This window comes from Salvia miltiorrhiza, chromosome 2, assembly GCF_028751815.1.
Source record: "Salvia miltiorrhiza cultivar Shanhuang (shh) chromosome 2, IMPLAD_Smil_shh, whole genome shotgun sequence".
Taxonomy (NCBI): Eukaryota; Viridiplantae; Streptophyta; class Magnoliopsida; order Lamiales; family Lamiaceae; genus Salvia; species Salvia miltiorrhiza.
In genome coordinates this window covers 30099228-30126768 of record NC_080388.1, presented here as the reverse complement: position 1 = coordinate 30126768, position 27541 = coordinate 30099228, and the positions used below count along the sequence as shown (strand labels likewise).

Below are 27541 nucleotides of genomic sequence, written 5' to 3'. Positions count from 1 at the left end.
CCGCTCAACACTCCATTGCATCGTGCTCAATCAAGGAAAGAAGGTAACTGCAGTTTCAACGTTTTAAAGATGTTAATGTTCTAAAATGCTTCATGAATATGTTTATGTGAAGAGCAGGTTATGATGAAATGTTGAATGTTTTGCCTTTCATGGCATATTTTCGCAATCTATGATGTTATGATCAGACGAATGATAGAAAAATTGACATATGTTTTCCCGGAGAACATAGATTGCTATAAGTTGCATGATCACAATTTTAAAAGAACATAGACTACTAGATTAGTAGGATATCTCTACAATCTAGATTCTCAAGGTGATGATGTAGAAGAATGAAAGAGAACTTAGAACGTCTCAGCTCCCTTAAGAAAATGATGGTTCTTTTGAACTACAAAGAGGAATGAAAAGATATGTACGAGGTAAAGGAAAAGCACAGAATGAAAATACGAGACGAATTCAAGGTAAACGTTGCATCAAGGGTTGAACCATAGTCTCTACGTTCGAATGTTCAAGTGCGACGGAACATCGAATCGACTTTTGCTACAGGACAGATTTTAAGAATAGTGTGTTTTGCCTGTGTACGTATGTCTGTGTGTATATGTCTTAAGAGAGGTTTGGGGTTTGAGATCAATAGGATAGAGAACTTTAAGATAAGTTTAGTTGTCATAATGAGCTTATGTTTTGTTATGTATAATATGTTCATGGCTCTTCAAGTTCGGAACGATGTTTCCCGTGTGACTGGGAGGTGATGATGTTGGACCTGGCCAGTCCACATGATCCAAATCTCAGTAGACGTCTTTTGGGTTGAAAACCCATGTGTTTCAACTTTCGATTGAAAAGTCAGATGGGCTCTTACTCGAGGTCATTTTGTTCGACCTTGTAGTTAATCATTTCATACCCTCTGGTCAATCTTTTGATTCTCTTGAACAATTTCTACAACACCTTGTCTTGATGTTGTGTTGAGTTTGAGCCTTGCAACTCGTGAGTTGTCATAATAGATCCCCTTGTTTGATAAGACCAAGAAGTGTTAGTCTACCGATGTAGTATACTACCCAAATTATGGCTTCGTATAATTGTGTCTCATTGTAATTAGTTGAGATTATTAGTCTTTGTCCTATAAATGATATCGACCACTCATTATGATAGAAATTCAGAGTTCAAGCTAAGACCGTAATATAGTGTTCGAGTACGAGGACTTAAGTTAATTGGTCTATGATAGTTTTAAGATAGATTCATAGGAAAGTGTTGTACATGTGTAGGTAACAAGAAATGGGTTGATGACCATTTTGGTCTTTGGAAAATAGGATACTCCGTAAATGAGCCCTAGGAATGAGGTAGGAGTAATGAACCGCCGCAAAAGGACGAGGGAACTTATTCTCAAGTAAATCTCATGTATATAAATTGGAATTAGGAATCCAATTGATATGAGGAGAGACCCGAATCTATTCTAGATCGGAAAGTTAAAGTACTAAGGAATAAGTCGATACCTTTAGTAATAGTTCTTTGGAAGCACCATGATCAAGAAGAGGCGACGTGAGAACTCGAGTTTAGCATGAAGGAGAAATACCCAGAATTATTTCCTGTGGTACAAATTTCGTGACGAAATTTCTTTTAAAGTGGATAGTATGTCATACCCCGACTTTTAATCCCTGATTAAGGGCTTAATTATTAATAATTAGGATTCGGCATCCATTTATGATAAAAACTGGTTTGATTTATCTGATGTGATTTGATCGTTATATATGTGTTTTAATGTGCTTAGTTAAAGAAAATTTTTATAAATGTGGTGCATAAGTTATAATTGGTGAGTTAAGTGTATTTATATGAGCCACATGAATTTTAAATTATGCATGAAGTCATGAATTTTATCTAAATTTGATAGTACATGTAACACCCCGTACTTTTCCCTATGTTGTGAGATAGTGTCTTAACACTATTGAGAATACTGAGATGTCAGAGAGATTGACTGTCCTATTAAGAAAATAGGAATAATGAGTTGGAAATAGAGTCGAGAAAGAAAGAGTGAAAAACCTTGATAAAAAAAAAAAAAAAAAAAGCCGCTCGGAGAGACGTCTAGTTTGTCTGTGTTTGTCGACTGCTTTGACGTGATATTATGTGAAATTACGTGACTGATTGATTATGTGAAGTTTTGTTACGTATGTCATTGTGAGCAAGTTATTATGATTTTTATTTGATGATTTTAGCACTTGGAATTTTAATTAAGTTTTCAAAGCAAGTGCAGTTTATTTTTACCGAGAAATCAAAGAATGCCGGTTAATGAAAATATTTCCAAGCATATATTTTGTTTTAAAATTATTTTTCCTATGAGAGGAATATTATAATTGAGTGAGTGCACTAATATTAGTGCTATAATTATTTTATGTGGTCACATGAATAATTATGTATTGGTATTTTATTAATTAGTACATTTCCATAGTTTTTGTGATTTATTTTTGATCACCCTTCTCACCCTATTACTTTAATTTCCCTACCATGTGTCTAAATACCACAATTTGCCAAGTGTAGAGATTATTGAAGAGAGTGTAGAGATTAGAGAGATAGTGTAGAGATTAGAGAGAGAGAGATCAAGGCATTAATTGCCAATATTTCCTTAAGATTACAAAATCCTCTTTAAAGATCACAAGATCATTTACAATCTTGCAAAATCCTCTCTCACTACTCACTCATCATTTTCGACCAACACCTCTCTCCCTCTTTCTCTCACTTTCCTCCATTTTCCTCCATTGAAGAGACCTTCGGAGCTTCCAAAAATTTTACAAAACACCTCAATCCACTCTAAAATCTTCCATAAACACATCCTAGCTACTTATATTCAAGAGAATCATTGAAGAAAGGCTTCCAAGCTAGAGTGAGAAATTTGGGTAAGTGGTCATGTATTCCATAAATCTTGCTTGAATGATGTTGTATGAAGAAAGAAAATCACCTCTCCCTTGTTCTTAAAATTTTCAAAAAAATGGGTCTTTACCCTTCAAAAATTTTCTTTTTCTTTCCTTGATTTGGGGCAAAAAAAAAATGAGATCTATGTGGTGTTTATTGATGATTGATGTGTGTTGTGAAAGTATATGCTTTGAGATGTGAAAGTCGATTGAGTTTAGTTTACAAAAAAAAAAAAATTGGGAAATTGTGAGTCGATGATTTATATGATGATTGATGATTATTGAGTTAATATATATGAATATCTTGATGATTAGCCATGAGATATAGATTTTTCTATTAGGTTAGTTTACCTAAAATTGGGATGTTGAGATCCTATGAATCAATTGATGTATTGATGATGGATTTGAGTTTATGAGATGATCTAGATGATTAATGATGGATGAGATTGAAGCTTGAGGTTGAGAAATGAAAAATGAAAAGTGTTAGTTTGAGGAAGAAGATGACATACATATGTATCTATATGTGATCTTGTTTTATGATGTTGATTTGTGCTAATTGGTAACCTAGGATGTTAGATCTATGATTTGATCAATAGGTTATACATGATTAGTGATATTTTCAAAAGAGTTTAGTTTAATAAAAATTAGGACTTTTTGCCTATGTGTTATTAAAGTAATTTTGGCTTAAGATATATGTATTTGAGCATGATTTTAGTGTATAATTATATTTGAGTAAGTCTTTTGTTGGCTAAGAAATTTTTTGACTTAGTTTAGTTTGTATGAGTTTTTGAGTTTTCATATTTTGAGAAGTCGATGATTGATAAAATGAGGTCTAATTGCTTTATGACCATTATGTGAAAGTTTGTCATGTTTTATTAAGAGTTTTATGATGATACATGAAGTTTCATTAGAGTTTAGTACATGATAAAAGGGAATCTATATGTGTATAATGAGTTATATGATGAATGAGATCATGTTTGAATAATTGAGTAATTTTGTGCATGAAAATGAAAAGAGAATTTTAATGATGCGTTCATTGAAACGTTTTACTAGAGATTTGAGGTTATGATGTAAGAAGAGAGTCATTCATTTCAGTAGTTTCCTGTGTGATCTAGCTTTCCAAAATTTTATGGTATTAACCTTATTGTGTTAGCTAGATATCCACAAAATGTGAGCCCAGTTTGACAACATTTACTATTTTTCAAAAAATCCAAGTTTTCGATTGCTCAAAACTGCCGAATCTGTAGTAAAACAGTCATATCTCCTACAATACTTCGAGTTTTTGACTCTACTTTTTTTTATATGAAAATAGACTCGATGACCTTTCTTTTGGTATGAGTCTCGAGTCCAGGAGGTGTCGGAGTAAGAACAGGTTAGATTTTGAAGTTGAGTCAGTGTAAAAACAGAGCATGTTTTGATAATGTTTGATTGTGTTTTCTTATGTGCCTTATGTGATTGTGTTGTCTATGTGTTGAATGAGATTAGACGAGCCTTATATGAGAGATAAATCGAGACTTAGTACCATGATTTTCTTGAAACCTATCCTTGAACTTAAGGATTTGAGATGAGTGGAGAGTTTATATAAAGTTGAGTAAAGAGATAGAATATGAGATAGAGCATGAGTTAAGGCTTTATGAGTATGGATTTTTAAAAGGATTAAAATGTTTTAAATCAATTCCATTTTAATGGAGTTTAAAATGCTTATTTAAGTCATTTATAAATGAATAATGAGAAATGAGTAAAGGAGTTCGTAAATAAATCGCGGCATGAGATTTTCAATTTCCCTAGTAAACTAGGGAGATATTATGAAGGAACAAGCAATGAACGAGACTCTCACCACCGAGTCACTACAACAATTGGAGAAGGAAAAAGTTCACGCACAAACAAGATATGTACACCACCTCAAGGTGGAGGTAAAGAAAAAAAGGAAATGGAAGGAAAGCACTAGAACTAAACTTAAGGTATAACCCAACCCCAAGGCTAGTAGGCTCAAGTTAAGAGAGTGAATGCTTTGGCTAAAGTGCCAGAAGCTACAGCAAGAATAAAGTTGGAACGCCACCACAATAGAAACTTAGAAACCCCCATTAAATAATCATTTGAAAATGAGAAAATGAGTTTACATGGCAGAAGGAGTGCCATTAATCTTTAAGTGAAAGTTACCAAGATGATGAGAAAAGTTTGATATTAGAATTCCCTAGTCAAATCTGAGAAGGTGACTTAGGACGAAGGAAACAATTAAGGTAGTTCACCACTTTACTAAGATGAAGTGGGTGAAAGAATGTTGTTAGGTCCCGAACTGGTCCAACAGATGATTGAGAAAGTCGACCACATCAAGCAAAGAATCAAAGAAACTCAAGATAGACAAAAGTCTTACGCCGATAAACGCCGATTGGAATTAGAATTCAATGTTGGGGATCGAGTTTTCCTCAAAGTTTCTCCCTCAAAGGGAGTTATACGTTTCGGGAAATAGGGGCAAGTTACGACCCCGTTATATAGGACCTTTTGAGATCCTAGATAAGTTAGGCCTTTGTAGCCTATAAGTTGGCTCTGCCACCAAGCATTGTGGATGTATACAATACGTATAGCACCTCGCAATTAAGAAAGCATGTGATTAAGCAAGATAAAGTAGTCCTAGCCAGGACCTAAGTTGTGATGAGAAATCAGTCCAGATACTTGATCGCAAGATTCAAGTTTTACGAGGCAATAATATTGTTCTCGTCATGTAGTGGAACCATCACAGGATGGAAAAGGCCACAAAAGAGATGAATGGAACGAATGACTAGTATCACAAGATAGAATACCAGATATGCAATTCCGAGGACGGAATTTTTATAAGGAGGGAGGAATGTAATACCCCGTTTCCCTGAGTTAAATTTAGAATTTATTTTGAACTTAAGATTTAAGATGATTCACGCCGGATTGAGAAAAAGAATTTATTTTTAATTCCAACACAAATGATTTACAAAAACATTTGTAAATTTAGTTATTAAATTTATATGCATTACATATTTATTTAATTGAGCATCGATCATTTACACGAACTATTTTATTTAACGAACACTGAACGATTATTACAGTTTTCATAGTACAACCCGGAAGATTTTTATTTTATTTTATTTTATTACTCCCATCTACACCTACACCCTACAACTCCTATCCGCCACTCTACTGCCATCATCATCATGACTTTTTCAATCCCTACCATCAATACCTATTATTACACCCACCTACTCCCTCCCTTCTCCCACCTACTCTCCACACCTCTCTGCCATATCTCAATTATATCAAATCATGGAGACTTTACTCATACCAAAGAGACTTTACTCATTCTACACAAAAGACATGTTGCATTTTTCTCATCTGCATTCAAGAAGGCAAGAACGCACAAAAGAAGCCACCAAGCACCAAGCACCAACCATCATTAACCCTCAAGGTTTTTCTTCAATTCATAGCAGTAAACACACACATATACAGCTTTATGTTTGTTCATATGTCCATCTATAACTGAGTTTACATAACAATAAAGACAACGAAATGTAAATGTTTCATACAATGAGAATACAGATAATGAGATATAAGAACTGATAGTTTGTTGCCTATGTTTTGTTTATTTGTGTACCAATCACTGCTCCATAAGAACATAAGATATGTGCATGAAATGAAAATACTGATAACTAAAACAAGAATAGAACTCGTGGGGTATCTCTGCTTGGAGAGTGTCTGCGAGGAAGGGATGTGAGAGTCGGGAGTCAGGGCGGCAACGGCGGTGGCTATTAGCTGTTGTCGGACCGAACAAAGGGAAGATGGAGGCAGTAGCTAGGGCACGGCGGTGGTGGCCGTCTGTTTTGCTCGCTGGAGACCGAAGAGGGGTGACGGCCGGCGGCCTTGCTGCCGTCGATCTGAGGAGGGAGAACCGAGTGTCGTCAGCGGCTGTCGTTGCTCCCCGGCGAGCTTCCACGGCGGTGCGGCTGGTTGTTGCTGTCGGCAGCAACCTCGTCGTTTGTCGCTGGGAGTTTGATGGGGGCGGCTGGTCATTGTAGGTGTCGGGTAGGAACAGGAGGCGGCCGTGGCATCGCTGCGGTTGCCGGAGGTGAAGGCAGCGCGGCATATAGCTGTCGTTCGCCGGAGTTCCAGGAGGAGGGAGCGGCGATCTCACCGTTTCCAAGGAGGGAGAATCGGCGGCAGCCTATCTGCTGCAGTCGCCGAGAGAGAGGCCGAGGGAGGCGGCGGCACTCGTCGTCGCCAAGGGGGAAAGAGAGAGCAGGGGGATTCGAGGGAGAAGTGACCGGAGCGGCGCTCGCCGCCGGGAGTGGTGGGCGTGCGGCCGTGAGTCCGAGAGGGAGAGATAGAGCAGTCGAGAGGGAGAGAGAGCAGTCGTGAGATGAGAGATAAGAGAGGGTGTGCGGCTGATAGGGAGAAGATAGAGAAGGGTTGGGGGTGTTGGGCTTTGGAGTGGGCTTGAGCATATGGGCCGAAAATTTTAAAGGTTGGGCTTTGTTATTTCCTTATTTGGGCCGAGTATTTGGGCCGATTTTTATGAGTGATGGGCTTCGATTTTTAAATAGATTTGGGCTGCGATTTTTAAAAGCTTGGGCCGATTTTTAATTTTATTTAGCTGGGCCCGATTTATTTTATTCAGTCTGGGCCATTCATATTTTATTGAGTTGGGCCTCATCTTTTAAATTTATATGGGCTATTATTTATTTAAGCATGAGCTCTATTTCATCTATTTAAATGGCTTCCCTATTTTATTTAATTAGACTATTAATTAGTTTGATTAATTATTTTAAAGACTTTGGATTGCCTTCAATTAATTAAATTGGGCTTTCTTATTTTTAATTAATTGAACTATTATTAGTTTGATTAATTTATTTAAAGGATAATTTTTATAATAATATTAAATTATTATTAAGTGCATATTTTAAGTAATTACTTATCATATGCTAAGCATGACATGACATTTCATTTGCATCATGAAATAAAAAGTATTTATGATTTAATTGGTTTTATTTATAATTCCAATTATTAAAGAAAGATGAGTAAGAATATTGTTGGTGTTCTTAACTCAAGAGAAATGTTTTTAATTATTTATTCATTAAAAACCCGGCTAAGTGAATCATAGAATGTTAAGCACTACACCATGACTTAAGATTAGATTCAAGGAGACCTATTAAGAATAGAATTTCTTGTAGGCTTTGTGGACCAAGGGGATTAGCACTGTTTTCCCAAGACAGGTTATGTGATTATGATCTTCAGGCTTTGCCTATCCAGGTGGGCATTACTTTTACTATACGTATATAGAGATCCCCTGCGTGTCGTAGGCCTCTTATACGAATATATGCATGAGATGATTTTAACTGTTAATTTCAGTTTATTATTATGCCCAAATGATAAATGACTCTTATGAAATGAAAATGAAATGTTCATGAAATGAAATGAAATGAAATGTTTATGAAATGATTGACTGCCAAAAATGTTTATGTTTTTATATGTATCCTATCTGTGTTGGTTCGCCAACTTTGAAGGAAATCCAATTGGGATCCTATGCTAGACAAAGGTCGCTAGCTAGGGTTAACGTGTACACTTATGGAGACCGCGAGTCGCTTGCGACCGGTCTTGGCGTCCGTGGTAAGGAGGCCTCCTTCCCGGCGCGTGACAGAAAGGAACAGATATGGATCATATGAAGGAAAATGATCGGCCGATCGACTTTATGAAAATGAAAGAAATATTTTAGTAAGCGCAGGTCATTTAAGAAAACCCCTGTGTGTTACTGTTATGGCAGTTCAATTTATATATGTATGCATGAATGTATTTTCGGCTATGCCCACTGAGTATTTTTATACTCAGCCCTGCATGTATTTCTAAATGTGCAGGTTGAGCAGTTGATGGAATGGAATGATGTTGAGCGGGTGTTCCTTTGACATTTCAAGAAATGTAACCTTGAGTATACATCTTCATATGTATATCTCACACGTTTTCCGCTGCAAAACACTTGATTAGGATAGCTCTATGATATGAAGTTGTGATACGTGTTATTGGGTAACCACCTTAATCAGTTCTCAATTATGTGTATCCAAATAATCATATATGATCCTAGCATTTTATCTATGAGTGACATTTCCATATACTTTAATGTTAAGTAATTGTCCATTTCCATTTCTTATTGTTCACCCCAAGTCATAACCCCGGTTAACCCGTCATTGGGATAGTGGGCTGTGACAGTATTCGATGAGGATTATGAGGAAGATGAAGCAGAGTCTACATCTGAAGACGATGTGGAAGATAGTCGCAATGAGTTGCGACATTTTTCATCGGATTATCAGACTGCAAGCTATGTTAAGCATGAACATGGCTCGCGCGATTGGGATATTCCATTTCCGCACATTGAAAGCATATTACAGTTGGGGTGGGAAGAGTATCATCAAATAGCCTACGGACTGCTCGAGGTAGGGGCCATATTTCGATCCAAAGTAGAGTTGAGGATAGCTGTAGGAATTTATCATTTGGAGCACTATCTAGAGTTTGCAACCGATCGTTCTACAGATTCTCGTGTAGTGTACATATGCAAGAGTGGTAGGAAGAACTGCACTTTTAGATTGTGTGCAGTAGAGGCTGCAACTCTTTGGAGAATTACTAAGTTGACATTGGATCACACATGTCAGGCGGATTTGAATCGTGCTACTACAGCACGGTCTGTGAGTGGCGAGGTTGTTGCATATTATCTTGCCAAAAAATTAATCGATGAGAAGGTTGTTTTGAGGCCAAAGGAGATGATTGCTGAGATGCGTAGTAAGTATGGCGTTCAAATGCTATATTGCTTCGTAGTCAGAACTAGGCAGCAGGCGATAGAGAGAACGTATGGTGACTTCAATATGTCATATGTGAGGCTTCCATCGTATCTTTATCTATTGAAACAACGTAATCCAGGGATTGTTTATGATTTGCAGACGACTCGTTGGGGAGTGTTCTGCCACATGTTTGTTGCCCTCGGGCAAAGTATTCGGGCTTTTGAGCAGTATCTTCGACCGGTGATTGTAATAGACGGAACCCACTTGAAGGGAAAGAACAGAGGAGTGTTATTTGTTGCTGTGACAAAGGATGGGAACGATCAAGTGTTTCCTCTAGCAATTGGCCTCGGACCAATAGAGAATGATGAGTCGTGGACTTATTTTCTCTACAATCTACGGCGGTGTTACAATCCTCCAGAAGATTTATTAATTGTGAGTGACCAACATAAAAGCATTCGGAATGCAGTTCAAGCCGTGTATCCAAATGCATTCCATGGACTGTGTTATCACCATTTGTTGAAGAATCTAACGCCCTATGGGAAGATAGTGGCCACGGTCTTCTATGAAGCAACATATTCTTATCGTCACGAAGTGTTCGAATTTTTTTTTTCATTGTTGTACGACGCTAGTCCGGATGGAGCTCACCGACGAATTTCTCAAATTGGACCGGAGAGGTGGGCTAGGTCAAAGTGTCCGGTGCAACGCTATGGATTTATGACGTCTAATGCAGCAGAATCGTTTAACTCTCGGTTGTGGTGGGCTAGGCGTTTACCAGTGTGCTCTTTACTTGAATCGTTTCGCACACTTTTGGAGGATTGGTTTGACGAGTGACGTACATCGTTTGAATCGAGAGATCATGTGTTAACGGTGTCTACGTTCAACAAGCTATCTAATTCTGTGCAAGCAAGTCTCTCTCTTACTGTTCGAGCCACCACCGGACTTGTGTATAAAGTTGAAGAGGATGATCAACAATATCAAGTCGATCTTCAGAATTGGACTTGTGAGTGTCGAGAGTTTGATGAGGATAAAATTCCATGCAAGCATGCGGTTGCCGCTATAAGGTATGAAAAATTTAATTACTTTTTAATTACTTTTTAATTTGTTTTTAAGCCGAAATTATATTGTTTTATTAGGTGGGCGGGCAATGGTTTGAATGTGTACGATTTCGTACACAAATATTTCAAACAATATGAGTTGACACAAACTTATGCCGAACATGTTAGTCCAATACCACATCCGAGTGAATGGAATGTGCCAGGAGATGTCTTATAAATTTATTGTAGTCCGCCCGATCCGGAGACTCTACGTCAGTCTGGGCGTCCAAAGATGAGTCGTACTCGATCAACAGTTGAAGGACTACCCTCACGACGGCATCAAGTGTGCTCTAGGTGTAATGGAACGAGACACAATAAAAAAAATGCACAATATATATCCCTGTGGGTGGGGTGGATTTGAATGTTCCATTTCAAGAAGCAGAGTTTGAGGAAACTTCTCAGGATCCTTCTCATGCCACAGATGAACCATCTCATGATACGGAGGAAGCACAACCGACCCAGAGACGTCGGAAGAAAAAAAGATGTAGCAATTGTGGAGAAGAGGGTCATGATATTAGAGCATGTCCAATGCCCCTCCATGAATAAATGTAAGTTGTTAAACTTTTTGTCACCTCTTAGAACGAACTTTGTGTCCAATATCTATTTTTAATGTTCATTTAGTTTGAATTTTATCCGTTTTTTGTATCAATTGAGTTTTTGATAGTGGATGTTGGTGTTTTTAACACAATCCATGATCACGATGGCAGCCTCCCATCGTGATCACGATGGAAGCCTCCCATCGTGATCACGATGGCAGCCACCCACCGTGATCACGATGGGAGCCTCCCATCGTGATCACGGTGGGAGGCTGCCATCGTGATCACGGTGGGAACGAATCTGTCATCGTGACATTCATTGGGTCTCCGTGAGTAAGGCATATTAAAACGACATTTATTATCATCCTGACGATAAAAACATCAATCTTCAACAACACAAACATCAATCTACAACTAAAAAGATTTAATCATCCTGACGATAAAAAACTCCACGGAGTAAGAAAAAAAACGGGTCTCCGTGGAATCGGTACGCAGCATACCTTTGATCAACCTACAACAACAAAAAGCAAAAATGTTTTACTTAAAATTATGTAAACTTATTAGAAATAAGGATATGTAATACAATAATAGAGAAATCATACCGAACATAAGTAGGTAAAGTTCTCGTCGCTTATTCGAATGTCGTTATGCAAGGGATCCCATTTCACATTTTCATCCTTAATGAGTTGCTGAAATAAAAGATATCGGGACCTCAGCGTGTGAATCTTAACGGCGTAAAAATGTCTACTATGATTCACATCAAAGTAGGCATTCATTTTTTCAGTAAGGCCACGAGCGCGGTCGATTTCCAAATGCTGTGGACTACCATCCCAAACCTCATTGTCGACCATCCTCATCAGCTTTAGTAGGAAGTAATACTCCATATCCTGGGTCCATTCGCTCCTTGGATCATCGGTGAACCACATTTCACGTTGAACCCAATCTAGAGTGTTTAGATAATTCATTTTGTGCGGAAAAAAAAGTTATGAAAATAACTTAAAAGGTTTAGTGATATGAGGAGTGGGGGTTTGATCCCATTAAATAGAGAACTATTGCACCCGTGATCATTGTAGGCACGATGGTAGCCATCGTGGGCACAATGGACACGATGGACACGATCGTGGGCACGATGGACACGATCGTGGGCCACGATCGTACCATCGTGGACACGATCGTGGGCCACGATCGTACCATCGTGGACACGATGGACACGATCGTGGCCCACGATGGCAATCCATGTGTGCCCATGGTGGTCACGGGTGCAATAGTGTTTAACTTTTTTGAATGACAACTAGTCACGGGTGCATTTTTCGGAAAATGTGTTCAAACTCACGGGAAAGCATAATTAATGAGACGAATCAATTATGTCCCACATGTTTTTTGAATAAAGTTTACGATTTCACGGCGTCAAAGATCGTGGACACGATCGTTGCCATCGTGGAGCACCATCGTGTTCACGGCATGACCCCACGATTGTGCCATCGTGAGCACGATCGTGGTCCACGATGGCAAGGGATGTGCCCATGTCTTACTCACGAGTGCAATAATGTATAAGTTTTTGGAATGACAACTCGAAAGTCACGGGTGCAATAGTATATAACTCACGAGTGCAATAGTATGTAACACATTCTCGTACTCTATTTAAGGGATGAGGGGATGAGGAGGTCTCATATCACAAAGCATTTTGAGTTAATTTCATAACTTCGTTTTGTTACAAAATGAATTATCTCAATACCATAGATTTCCTTCAACGTGAGATGTGGTACCCCGCCGATAGGGGTGATTTCAAGTGGACGGCTCAAATAGAGTACAAATTTCTCACAAGGCTATTGAAGATGGTCGATTGCGGACAGTGGGATGGCAATCCCGAACATCTGCAAGATGGTCAACAACGCAGGCTTTGTCATGGTATGAACTGTGAATTTGATATACATCACCAGCTTAATTTTTACCAGGCTAAGATAAACCAGTTGAGGGACCGATATTACAAATTTGGAAACCTCCTTGAGGATCCCAGTGTGAAATGGGATCCCTTGCATAACACAATGGAAATCAGCGTCGAACATCTGCAGGCGTATAGTGCGGTATGATACAAACATTGTATTACATATACTAATTTCTATAATTTCAAATAATGTTAAGTAAACCTTTTTTGTTGTAGGTTGATGGAGGCTATCTTGCGTACCAGTGGCACGGAGAACCGATGTTTTTCTTGCTCCGTGAAATTTTTTATATTGAAGAGGATGATTAAATTATTTTAGAATTGTTGGTAGGAATTGGAATAAAGAATGTATGGTGTGTTAGCATAATGAATGCCGATCGTGTGATGTTTATTTTTTGAAATTTATGATGTTATATTCGATTATTTAACATTCAACATGATATATATCTTCTAAAAAACATTTTAATACATAGTTTATTGAAAATTTTATCGTAAAACACATAATTCTATTGTTTGTGTAAAATGTGTTATCAAACTATAATACATTCTATGAAATCTTATAAGTATTTTCAAACTAGATATTTGTAGATCTCAATGTATATAACCTCAAATAGTTTAATTTTGATTAGAAACAAAGGTTGAGGGATAAAATATGATTTTAAACATAATATAATACACTAAACAAGTCAATAATCGTATTTAAATTCGAAATTGAATGATTTTAATAACCACACGATGACTACCACAAGCCATCGTGGCCATGGTCGTGAGTAAGACATCGAGGGCACGATCGTGGGCGCATTCGTGGGCAACCATCGTGATCACGACGGTTGGACACGATGGCCATCGTGTCCAACCATCGTGGGCACGAAGGTCGGCCACGAACGTGGCCACGACCTTTTTTTTATCGTGTGATGTTTATTTTTTGATATTTATGATGTTATATTCGATTATTTAACATTCAACATGATATATATCTTCTAAAAAATATTTTAATACATAGTTTATTGAAAATTTTATCGTAAAACACATAATTCTATTGTTTGTGTAAAATGTGTTATCAAACTATAATACATTCTATGAAATCTTATAAGTATTTTCAAACTAGATATTTGTAGATCTCAATGTATATAACTTCAAATAGTTTAATTTTGATTAGAAACAAAGGTTGTGTGATAAAATATGATTTTAAACATAATATAATACACTAAACAAGTCAATAATCGTATTTAAATTCGAAATTGAATGATTTTAATAACCACACGATGACTACCACAAGCCATCGTGGCCATAGTCGTGAGTAAGACATCGTGGGCACGATGGTTGGACACGAACGTGGCCGTCGTGGGCACGGTCGTGTCCACAATCGTGGCCATCGGCAGTTTGGGGAGGGGAAGGGAAGAACACGACGGGAAGGACACGACGGGAGGGTAGGACACGACGGGAGGGCAGGACACGATCGTGGGCGCGTTCGTGTCCAACCATCGTGCCCTCGACGGTTGGACACGATGGCCATCGTGTCCAACCATCGTGGGCACGATGGTTGGACACGAACGTGGCCGTCATGGGCACGGTCGTGTCCACGATGGAGACTCTACGTCAGTTTGGGAAGGGGAAGGGAAGAACACGACGGGAAGGACACGACGGGAGGGTAGGACACGACGGGAGGGCAGGACACGATGGGAGCTTCACATCGTGCTCACGATGGGAAGCCCCCATCGTGATCACGGCAGCCCACCTCACCTTCACGGTAGCCACCATTACCAACAACATACGATGACAATATACAAAAATCAACATCAAATAAAGTGAACAACATACCAAATTAAAAGCAAATAACATGAAATATGTCTCAATAAATCTCAAAATAAGTCTCAATATGTTTCAAAGTTGGGTGAGACAAAATATTCTAGATCCTACAATCCACCTATACTTCTTGATATATTTTTCGTCGATTTGCTCCGAATGTCTCAGCTTTTTGTCAGGAGTGGCAACTAAACGATCAAGATACATGCAAGCGAAAGGGCCGCAACTGTGGTTGTCGACCTGGGCGAACTGGGCACTACTCGGCATCTTACGAAGCTCCATCTCGTCTTCTCTCTTTATCCGAGTTGTGTTCTCCCAATAACCGGAGAGCTCTAATAGACGAGGCATGAGACGAGTAATGGGCTTCATCTCATCATCGCGCACAGAAGTCTTGCCTTCATCAAACAGGTGTGACAATGAGTCATACAACTCGACCTTCCAATCAAGAAGTCGAATTCGCACAGTGACCCAGTGATTTTTGCCCACAAGACAAATTGCAACAATCTGTTCAAAAAAAAAAAAAACTTATAGTTTAATAAAGCAATAAGAATACCAAATGCAAATTACACTAGTATACTATACTTACAAAATCTACATTCCACCACGGAGTTGCATTTGTCGTATCTAGCCCTTTAACCAAGCGTTCGAGTCCTTCAGGTAAAGTCCATTTGGGATATGTTGGCTTTCCCTTCACCTTCTTAAAATTGGGATCCTTTGGATGCAGTCGGGTAAGCTCGGCATGCAATACAACCTACAAAAAGTTGCAAGATACAAGTTCAATAATAATGATAGGAAAACAAGAATCACAAATGAAGGATCATAGTAAAACTTACATAAAAATCAATGCCTACTACTAAAGTAGTAGACATGCTTTTTTCTTTCGCTATCCCAAGACGTGTGCGAATAAAAAGCACGTATTGGTCTATGACCTGTGAAGCATAAACTTTGAGGTTAGTTAAGGATGTACATAACACAATACAAATTATGAATTAAAACTTACATCTTGGGTGAAGTCCATGTCAATATTCTCAACATCATCGAAGAACTCTTGATTTAAACGAGCTTCTGTCTCAGTCACAACTGCAATGGATTTAGCTCCACTACTTCTGAATTTTCTGTACTGAGTCCTCAATACCTCAGCACTAGACGGACTTTGACCCTTAAAAGGAGTCCGAACAGCAGCAGACGGTCTACGCTCTCGAGGCCCCAAACTCTTAGCGCCCGTCTCCTCATCCTTCCCAAACTCCTCGAAATCATCCAAATCAACACTAGGCTCAGGTGTTTGTACCTTATCATGTGGCTTAGACGCTTTCTTGGCCTTGTCAGGAGAATGTAAGCTACAAACCTCATATGGGATATAGGTCTGGTAAGAGGCTCCCTTGATAGGAGAGTGCGACACAGGTACCACAGACTTGAAGAGGTTGGTAAACTGTTGCTGCAAGGAAGTGGCCTCATCAGCGGCGGCATGCTGAGGCTGCAAAGCAGTAGCCTCATCGACGGGGGCATGTTGGGGCTGCAAAGAAGTACCAGCCTCGGTGGGGACGTGCTGAGGCTCCCAAGAAGCACTGGCCTCGGTGGGTATGTCCTGAGGCTGCAAAGCAGTAGCCTCCTCGGTGGGGGCATGCTGAGGCTGCAAAGAAGTACCGACCTCGGTGGGGACGTGTTGAGGCTCCCAAGAAGCACTGGCCTCGGTGGGTATGTCCTGAGGCTGCAAAGCAGTAGCCTCCTCGGTGGGGGCATGCTGAGGCTGCAAAGAAGTACCGACCTCGGTGGGGACGTGCTGAGGCTGCAAAGAAAAGGCCTCATCGGCAGCGACATGCTGAGGCTGTGGCTGGCGGGAGAGACTCTGAGAGTGGCGGGAGATAACATCCTCTTCCCGGAATAGTGGAGGACTCCTAGAACGCCTCCGGACGGAAACTACCCTCAATCTGTCATCGATAACTGCTCTCAATACAGCAAGAAAGCCTGTATCAGAATCATCAGTCAAAACTGCCCTCAATCTATCATCGATAACTGCCCTCAATCTGTCCTCGATATCATGCCCCCTGTCAGTGCCCCCTTCGTTGTCTGGGCAAGGCCGTCCGTGCACACAACACACTCTAGCTCTCTCTCCCCCCTCTGTTGGAGTGAGAAGTGGAGTGCTCTGTCGGGGGTGCTTCGTCCCGCGTCGTGCTTTCTGTACAGGAGCCTTGAATGTTGTCTCATATCTTGAGGCAACGCGTACAGGAGCCTTGAAACAAACATCAAACATATCCCATTGTCGAAGCTCATCATATAGTACTCATCTAACTCACTAGATGTAGCTTCCAACACAGGATATACCTCCCGCTACAAAACAATATAACATGCACAATATTAGAATTCGAATTTTAATATAAAAAATCATATAATAAAAAGATAAAATGTACCCGCTTCTCTAAAAAAGTTGCAAAATCAATCTTTCTCATCTATCGAGTGCTCCATCTCAAACAACGAGGCAATATCTCCTCGCGCTCTCGAAAGCCACATTGGCTTCCCAAATCTGGAACGGCCTCGTACGACCAAATTTGTAAGGCCCAAACCGGACCATAAAAGTGGTAATCTTTTTCAGCTTGGTTCGGGGCAATCCCAACAGTGTCTATGTAGTAAGACAATGCGCCATACGTGTATGAGCCCCATGGAAAGGCATCCCAACGCTCAAAATCCTCAACTAATGTCCATGCCCAATCCTCGATCACTGGATTATCCCGACATAGGAGGAATAGATAGTACACCAAAAGATTGGCAGCCTTCAAATAGTCTTCCACATCCTTGCCAAGGCTCTTCTCATTGAATCTCTTGCGCAACACATTCACCTTCGTGGATACACCATTGAAGAATCGATGGAATATACCATTCCGTGGAGGCTTGTGTTTTGCATATGGATCAAAATCACTGTTGCCAAAGTGAAGTCCCGTGACAAGGGCATACTCCGTCGGCCTAAATCGAATGGTCCGTCCACCAACTTGAAACCAAGACTCGTCACATGGTATATCACTACCTTTCAATTGACGAGCTAGCAAGTGATGTAGAGCATTACTTGCACTATGGTTTCTCTTGATATCAATCAACCGTCCTACTACGCCTTCTTTAAATCTCTCTACAGCCAACGGACCGCCTTTATCAAGTAAAACACTTTTGACCTCCTTCAATATTTCGGCCCTCATATAAAGATTAACTCCACGGGTCACGTAGATCAATGTAGGCCTTTTCCAATCACAATTAATCTACAAAATCAATGTATTAAAAACAAATTAGAAAGATAATCATGTATTTGAAACAAATAATACAACAATTAAAAAAAAAACAAAGCGGGGAAGACGGGCTGTCGAGATCACGATGGCCGCCATCGTGGGCCATGGTCGTGACCTCGACGGCGCCATCGTGCCCACGATGGGAGCCTGTCATCGTGAATCCGACAACGAGACCCGCCGTCGTGCCCACCCCGCCCCAAGCCCCCGTCGTGACCACGATGGACGCCATCGTGGGCCATGGTCGTGACCTCGACGGCGCCATCGTGCCCACGATGGGGAGCCTGCCATCGTGAATCCGACGACGAGACCCCCGTCGTGCCCACCCCGCCCCAAGCCCCTTTCGTGCCCACCCCGCCTCAGGCCCCTGTCGTGCCCACCCTGCCCCAACCCCCGTCGTGTCCACGATCGTTCCCCCAATTTCAGCTGAAAATTTCACAAAAAACACCAAAATTCTCAAGAAATTTTCAACAAATCTCAACAAAACTCTAGCTATTTACCAACTAAACATGATTCTCAAAGCATTATAACACATATACATGCATTTAACAATGAATTTAGGCTCCAATTTTTCAAGGGAGGCGGAATTGGGCGAAAATAAGGGCTCACTCACCGGAGGAGTAGGATGTGCGAGACGCTCCTCCTCTTCGGAGCTTGTCGCCGACACCGAGTCGTCGTCGTTCCGGTCGCGGTCGCCCATCTCGACGTCGTGCCTGGAATTCGATCGTGAGGTGGCGCCGGTCGTGAGCGTGTCGTGAGTTGTGAGAGAGAGAGAATTTGAATTTGGGGGTGGAGGGAGGAGGGAGGAGGGGCCGACGGTGGGCACTTCTCTTTTTTTATTTTTTTTTGCTTTTCTTTAATGATATAATGTAAGGGTCTTTTAGTCTTTTAACTGATTTTGGTATACAAAAGAGTTGTTTTTAAGTTGAGGCTAAAAAACTTATCTTTTTTATTTTTTGGTATTTAAAAACTCCGGCCCCTTTCTTTTTTGACAATATATTCTCTCTCTCTCTCTCTATACTTAATATTTAAAAAATGTCCACCAACCTACTTTATCTACTATTTATACATTTCTTAATCTCCGTGCCAAAAAATAATGAGACATTTGTAATGGGACGGAGGTAGTAATATTTATTAATAATTATTATTTTTATTTTCATTTTCATGAATTTACTAAATTTTAATATTTACTATTTGTATTGCAATTAACATGCACAAATCATTTAATAGCATCATATCACAATTAGAATTATATGTAAATATTGATTTATGCTTTTGTAACGTCTTTATTAGTTGATTCACTCATAAGTATTAATGTTAATTAAAATATGTCATTAGTAATTTTAATAATAATTATATTTAAGAAAATATAAAATGGAGAAGGAGAATAATTGCAAATAAAGGAGAGCTAAGAAATTTTAAAATGATGAGATTATAATATAAATCCTTCGTCCCGTAAGAGTGTATCATATTTTTCATTTTTTTTGGTAAATTAATAGTATTAAATAAAGAAATTTAAAGGTCGCGCCACATGGGACTCGAACCCAAGACCTTTGGCATTGAACATTAACCCCTTACCGCTTGACCAACACATGCACACCATGTTTTCATTTTCTTCTGTCCTATAAGAGTGTATCACTTTCATTTTGGGACATGGCCCCATTTTCTCCTTTTAACCACAGCTACTCATTTCTACATAACTCCACAATCAATTCAACCACAGCCACTCATTTCCACTCAACACTTTATTTACCAATTTTTTTCTTAAAACTCGCACCATCCCTTATTTGATACACTTTTATGGGACGAAGGAAGTATCACATAAGCAAACTGTATTTTTCTATTATATATAAAATGAGAGTAAAAAAATTCTAATATTAAAAATAAAAATACTCAATTATATTTATTAATTATACAACATAATGGTCCCTAAAACAATACAATGAAATCGGATGGTCACAAATTTAGGGGGGTGTATTCGTTCAGGATTTTTGTAGATTTTAAGAGTCCGTGGATTTTAAAAGTCTATAGAATTCTCTCAGATTCTTCATGATTTTAAATAAATTCCTCACCGGATTTTTAATGAATTACCAAGAATTTGACGTGATTTCTACGGACTTGAAATCCACAAATCCAGCGAGCACTGGGATTCAACGGACGGTAGAGAGGAACCCAGCGCCCGCTGGGAGCCCATGATCGCTGGATACCCAGCAAGTGGGTTCCAGCGAGCGCCGGATACCGCCGGTTGAAGAAAGTGGAGAGGTTCTTGGATTGGTGCTTGCCGAGCTGGTCGGCGCCGTAGGAGATTATGTTGGGCTTGAGACAGCCGCTGCCGAGGGCGGCAAGGTAGAGGGCGCCGTAGAAGATGGAGGCCTTGTAGCCGGAGGCCTCCTGGAAGGCGGGGGGGCGGAGCTCAGGGACGTGGGCTTGGACGGAGAGGAGGATGAAGCCGGAGAGCTCGACGACTACTGCCATCATCTCGAAACCTTGAAGCCCTGCACATAAACATATATAAAACTCATTCATTGGATAAATGATGGGGGTTGAAATTGAAATCATGAAATGCATGCCTAAGACGAAGAGAACAGCAGTCATGCCGCCATGGCGAGTAGGTTTGGAAGGTCTCCCTCTCCAATCAACAGATTCGGACTCTTGTTCCATATCCATGCAAATTATTGAAACTTGAAATTATTGGAATCTCAAAATGGGAACTTGTGTAGTTGTCAGTATGTCAGTAGGAGAGAGAGATTAAAAGCAGACTTCATTCATATGACCAACTGCAAAACTAGAAAAAAAAAAAAATGCAATAACAACAAAAGAGAAACATCACTTTCAACAAAGTCAACAATTGTATGCTCAGGTAATAACATATAGTAGTAAAAAGTAGACATCCCAAGCTAAATATCTTCCCGAGTTCAAACACAGCAGAAATGCTAAAAGAAAGAGATATCCAAAGCATTCAACCAGCGCTGGACACCCAGCGAGCGCTGGGTTCCAGCCAGCGCTGGCCTTATGCTATATATATATATGAGCGGGCGCTGGGTCCAGCGGCCGCTAGCTTCTTTGCCGCGGGCGCTGGAACCCAGCGAGTGCGTGATTTTGGCAGATTTGTGAATTCTTGTGGTGTGTGGTCGGATTTGTTTATGACTATTTTTTGAACGAAATCCATGAAAATCATTCCAACTTAAAAGTCCGTAGATTAACGAATACATCCAGATTTTAAAAGACTTTTAAAAGTCTTGAACTAATACACCCAGATTTTAAAAGGCTTTTAAAAGTTTTGAACTAATACACCCGAATTTTAAAAGTCTGCAGAAATCTATAAAAATCCGAAACGAATACACCCCCCTTAATTTGCGCCTGTGCGAGGCTGCAACAAAATGGCCATTTTGTGCTTGAATTTGATGGGTCTGCGCGTCTCCCCTTTTATTAAGCCTTATGTCCATTTATCGACTTTACAAACCTAATAATTATATGAATTGTTTGTCCAACAACATCATTAATTGCGATTCCACCAACCAAAATATTGATAAAATAGTCCATTTAAATCTTCATTTTTCATTTCTGGAGGATATTAATAAATCTGAAACTTACAAAAAATAAAAAGATTTCTAAAATTTGTTAAAATATCTTCTCAAGAATTTCATCGTACTTTAAAGTTTCAAACTCTATTTTCTTTCGCTCCCTTTTGGGTTGAAGTTAAGTTGCGCTCGAGGAGCATAAATGAAGAATCGACCAATAAAGTCTTTTGATGTTCTTCTTTAATGCCATGTAAATGTACGATTGTGAAAGTTGAAATGAACTAAATGACTAAGCAGTAGCAGTATTTTTTATGAAAGTATCAAATTATTATTATTATTATTATTATTATTATTATTATTATTATTATTATTATTATTATTATTATTATTATACAATATTCATTAAATTTAACATTTATATTTATTAATTTGATAATATTGTTATTATACATCATTTAAATTAAATATTAGTAATATTTAAATTATACTCCCTTCGTCCCCTAAACATCTTCCTAAAGGAGAATGACACATATTTTAATAAAAGTTAGTTGTGTATTTAATAAGTGGAGAATGAGTCCCAATAAAAGTGAAATTATAAGAGTAATAGTTATGAAAGTGGAGAATGAATCCCACAAAAAGTGAAATTGTAATAGTAATAATTAGTGAAATTATTTCTAAAAATAGATTAAGAAGATGTTTTGGAGATATAGAAAGAGAGGAAGATGTTTGAGGAACGGATGGAGTAATAATATTTTTTTTTGTTATCAATTAATTTAATTGATAAATATTTATATTTTAATATTTTATATAATTTAAAATTTTAAAAATAAATAAATATATAATGACTGGTGTAATGCTAACAATAAACTTAAAAGGAATACTATGAAGCCTTGTTGACTTATTACAGGCCCGATTCGGTCTGTGTTTGACAAACAGCAATTTCAACGCTTGCCTCCAAAATTAGTCGCATCGTTGACTTTGTTAAATGGTAGTATAAAATAGTGCATGCTTAGTTGTCCAAATTTGATTAGTTTTTTGGTGATATGAGTTGTGATTATGAACCTTTTGCTTTGCAAACTTTATTCGATAAAACTTTATTCCAAATGTTTGTCATTTACTTAATTCTCAAAGCTAGATAATCATGTGCTCACACCGCCGCGTTATTGTGTGAAAACGCTCCACTTTTTCCATTCTCGTTTTGTTGTTTTCAAATAATAAATAAAAACCTTAATTCTTATTTTTTTTTTGTTACACGATTTGTTCGCTAATTTACGTATATAATTATTTCATCCTCCTAGGATGCGTTCTCTTTGGTTGTAAATTTATCATGAGAAAAAAAAAGATAAACAAAATTTCACCCTTTAAATTCTTCATTTATTTTCCCACATTTCCTACTTGGTCCTTACTTATTCCTCATTTACACTACAAAGAAGAGATAATATTATCATACCATTTTTGGAGGGATAATATTATCCCTTCTTTGTAGTGTAAATGTGGAATGAGTAAGTAGGATATGTGGAAAAAGAAAAAAAGGATTTAAAGGGTGAAATTTTATTTTTCATTCATTTTTCCATGATAAATTTACAACCAAAGAAAACGCACCCTTAGGCCTTAGTTGTATAATTAAAGTCATCTGTGAATTTGAAGATTTTTAGTCCTTTTCGGCTATTCTAAATATTTATGAGTTCAAATTATAAGGATAAATTGCTAAAAAATTACAAACTTTATAAATCATGTCACACTATTTATCTAACTATTGTAATAATAACATCACTTTTCAATCTACAGTAAATTGAAAACACTCAATATATTTCGATTGTGTTATCCACACGATGTCGTTCATGAATGCTATGTGATGAGTAAATATACAAGATTTTCTCTCAGTTTGGAAAATGATAATGTCAGTATTATTTTTCCGATAATCAATTTGGACATGTCTATTTTGCTACAAATAAAAAAGTAATATTTTTATGGGGTAATTGCCTGTAAATTCCTAACGTTTATCAGAATTGGTTTTTGCACCAAATTTAAAAATTTCGCTTCTAAATACATAACCTTTTATTTTTGTCTGATTTTTGTCCGATGACCGATTTTTTTTCACGCCGGCGCCGGAACTAATTATGTGGCAGCCGGAATTAACACTGCGGCATCCGGAAATTGACACTTAAGCCAATTTATGACATGTGGAATAAATAAAAAAACAAAAACAAAAAAAAAACAAAATCCCCATCGTGACACCATCTTCTTCCCCCTTCCTCCCCTCCCCCCCCACCCGCTGCCGCCACCACACGCCACCAGACGCCGGCACCGCCACCTCTCCTTCGGAAATCAAACGACGATGGTGGTCTGTTGACTATCGACGCCGGAAAACGAAGTTTGAGGGCGAGGGACGAGGGGCATCTGTCACGACCGCACTTGCTAAGGATAGCAAATTCGGGGAAACCGCGACTAAGGGAGGGAATTTAGGAGCGGGAGTAAGAAAGGGGCATATTCGGTTTCTTGATGACTCGACTTGTATAAGGAAATCAATCGAAATATCTAGATATCAATGAAGGCCACAAGGGGACCGTACATAATATTATCCCAAAACGGGGTACTCAATAGTTTTAGTACATTATTAAATAATACATATTGTTTGACATAATATCTTAACATAATCAGTGTTCGCAGCGGAATAACAATTTGAGTATATGTATGAAGACATATACTCTACTCTGAGGTAATCATCCTAGTTTGACAAAGCTCCGCTTGCACACTACATCCTCGATCACCGCTCAACCTGCACATTTAAAAATACATGCAGGGCTAAGTACAAAAGTACTTAGTGGACACTTGCCGAAATTTACATACATGCATAATATTTTATTGTCAAGCCTTTCAACAGTAGTAAGATACGAGGGTTTTCCTTTAAAGACTCGTATTTACCAAACATAATATCATTTCTTTCATCAATAACCCGCGCAGGTATTTTATATCATTAATCACCATATCAGTAACTCGTGCCGAGAGGGAGGCCTCCCTCTACGGACACTATGATCGGCCAACCCGCTAGATGACTCACGATCACAAGGTGTACACTAATTCCGAAGGGATTTGCGGTCCCATCCAGAATCCGAATTCGATTAACATCAGATAGGCAATTAATAATAAAACATAAAGCATTTAGGCATTGACAATATCATTTAAATTCATAAGCATAAAGTCTTAACAATTCTAATAATTTTAGTTTATACGTAGAAAGCCTACCTGAATAGCAGACTCACGGTTTAGCTCTAACTCTGGTGCTTGACCTTTAATTCGAGAAAATAAAATAAGATTCTAATTCTCGAAAAATCTCAATAAATGAGGATGCGTGAAAAGATTATGCATGACTCATATTCCTTTAATTAAATTATGAGATGCTAATCCTATTTAAGAAATTAAGGCTCGTCTTATGAGGTCGGATTATTAATCTTTAATAATCTACTCATCTTAAAATAATCTAATTCACTTACTAATTAATAATTAGTAAGTCTTAAAATCTTCTCTAATTAAATATAATAGAATAATTATGAAGGCCCAATTAAAATAAAATAATCAAGGCCCAAAAGGAATTTAATTTGAGCCCAAAAGAATAAATTCGAAGCCCAATGCATTAATAATATTAAGCCCAACATCAATTAATTTCTAGAGCCCAACAAATGAGGCCCAAGATAATAAAATCATGAAGCCCAATAAGTGAGCCCATCATCACCCTTTAAAAATTAGTAAATTTTAATATTAATCACTAATTAAAATAATTAGGATTAATAAAGAAGCCTAAAATAATAATTCTTATTGGGTTAAATAAATAAATTTCATTGGACTTAATCAATTAAATCGTAGGAGCCCAAGTAATATAAATTCGAGACCCATTATTAATAAATAATAGGAGTCCAAGTAATAATTAATGTGGACTGGAAAGAATTAATCTTATCTCGTCAAAACCTTTAACTCAAAACATTATCACATAACTATCATTTAGGTTCGAAACTATTTATTCGAACATCAACATGCGCATTAATCATAACTCGTTCTATTTATGCCATCAAGTCAAATATTCCGTCATTTAAAAAAACAAATCCTATAATATTACATAGATAAATTATATCATCATAGATCATGCTTTCTTATTTTTTTTAAAATCGTTTAATCATTTTCAAATAATCCATATTAATAAGTCATTTGAAAAGAATTAATTTAAATGAGAGTTTAACTCGAAATATTTCATTTTATAATTCATTTATAAATACTTGAAATAAAGAACTCCATTTAAATAATTAATTTAAAGGTCAATATATAATTAAATTAATCAAGCTCAAATTAATTAGATAAATTAAGTCTATCATGTTTTTCTTTGAATAAGGCCCAAACAATTTAATTAAAATCGACCCAAGTCTCGGCCCAAACAATTAATAAAATCGGCCCAAGAGGGAGCCCAATATTTTCGGCCCAAACCCGGCTCAAACCCGGCCCAAACCCGGCTGAAACCCGGCCCAAACCCGGCTCCCTTTTCTAACCTAAATATACACACACAAACACCTCCCAACACACACACAAGTTTCTCTCTCTCTCTATCTCTCGGACCTCTCTCTCTATCTCTCGGACCTCTCTCTCTCCCGACCCTCTCTCTGCTCGGCTGAGGGCGGCGCCGCCTCCGGCGCGCCGCCTCGCCGTCGCCTTCGCCTTCGCCGTCGCCTTCTCCTCTATCTCTCTCGCTCAATCTCGGCCGCTGGAAAGGCGCAGCAAGCGCAGCCACGCCGCCGCTCCGTCGCCTCCGCTCCTCCTCCATGGCAGATCCGCCACCGCCGTTCAACGCCACGGATGTTCACGGCCATCGCCTGGCCGTGGAAGAGCACGGCCGCCGCCTGCCGCCCTGATTCTCTCTCTCGGTTTCTAGATCTCTAGATCGGAACACTGTTCATCATCTCTCTCTCTTGCTCGATCCAGCCGTCGCCGCCACGGAATTCGCCGGAGGAGCAGCGGCGATAGGCCGCGCCACCCTCGGCTCTCTCGCCTTTCTCTCTGGATCGACGGGTAGCCTAAGGTAAGCCCTAATTTCTTCCTTTTCTATTTTCCCCCTTTTTTTTCATTTTCTAAATTAAAATCTGAAATACTCATCTCTTTTTTTTTCTCTTTGGCAGATCGGAGACCACCTCGGCTCCGTCGCCGACCGTCGACCGCCGGCAGCCACCGCGGCTGCCGTCCCCTCTGATTTCGACTCACACACACAGTAGGTTCAAGCCACAATTTAGTTCACAAAATAGCATAGGATTTTGAGCAGAAATCAAATACTGTAAATGCTTATTGAAATCTGAAATTCTTTTCTTGAAACTGAACTAGTCTATAAATTTCAGTTCATATGTGCATATGTAAACATGTTGTGAAATATCTGAACAGCCGTATGAATTGGTATGAATTGGTGGTTCCCTGAGGGTGATGATACCTTGAGTAGGTGGATAATAGTCTCTGCAGATATTGTATATCACAAAAATTAGAAATCAATTTGGGAAGAGAATGGAAAGATGCAGAAATTTCTTTGTTGCATTACCTTAAAATTGGCTGTGAAATTGGGCTGCAGTAGTTGATAATGGTGGTGTGAGAATGGTGAAAATGGCTGTGGTTTTAAAGAAAAATGGGGTGGTTTGGATGGATGAGGATTGTGGAATTTTT

The 27541-nt window shown here is 38.7% G+C and overlaps 1 protein-coding gene and 2 long non-coding RNA genes across 3 annotated transcripts; all 3 read left to right on the top strand.

Annotated features, from left to right (window-relative positions):
• The first annotated feature begins 6136 nt into the window (after positions 1 to 6136).
• Positions 6137 to 9050, top strand: LOC131013266 (uncharacterized). The gene is made up of 3 exons (XR_009097613.1): positions 6137 to 6327; positions 8087 to 8165; positions 8768 to 9050. It is a non-coding gene; the product is annotated as an uncharacterized LOC131013266 (long non-coding RNA).
• A 72-nt stretch (positions 9051 to 9122) lies between these two features.
• LOC131008269 (uncharacterized) lies at positions 9123 to 10513 on the top strand. The gene is made up of 2 exons (XM_057935156.1): positions 9123 to 9309; positions 9438 to 10513. Exons 1-2 carry the CDS (start codon positions 9123 to 9125, stop codon positions 10511 to 10513), a joined length of 1263 nt encoding a protein of 420 aa, XP_057791139.1.
• Positions 10514 to 26267: 15754 nt separating this feature from the next.
• On the top strand, positions 26268 to 27239 carry LOC131013265 (uncharacterized). Its single transcript, XR_009097612.1, has 2 exons — positions 26268 to 26915; positions 27013 to 27239. It is a non-coding gene; the product is annotated as an uncharacterized LOC131013265 (long non-coding RNA).
• The last annotated feature ends 302 nt before the right edge of the window (positions 27240 to 27541 follow it).

Excerpts from the sequence above, each read along its gene's own strand:
- LOC131008269 (XM_057935156.1), top strand. The coding sequence starts at position 9,123 with ATGAGGATTATGAGGAAGATGAAGCAGAGTCTACATCTGAAGACGATG. Across the intron at positions 9,310-9,437 it reads TTACAGTTGGGGTGGGAAGA|ATTCTCGTGTAGTGTACATA; the intron begins GTATCATCAAAT and ends ATCGTTCTACAG.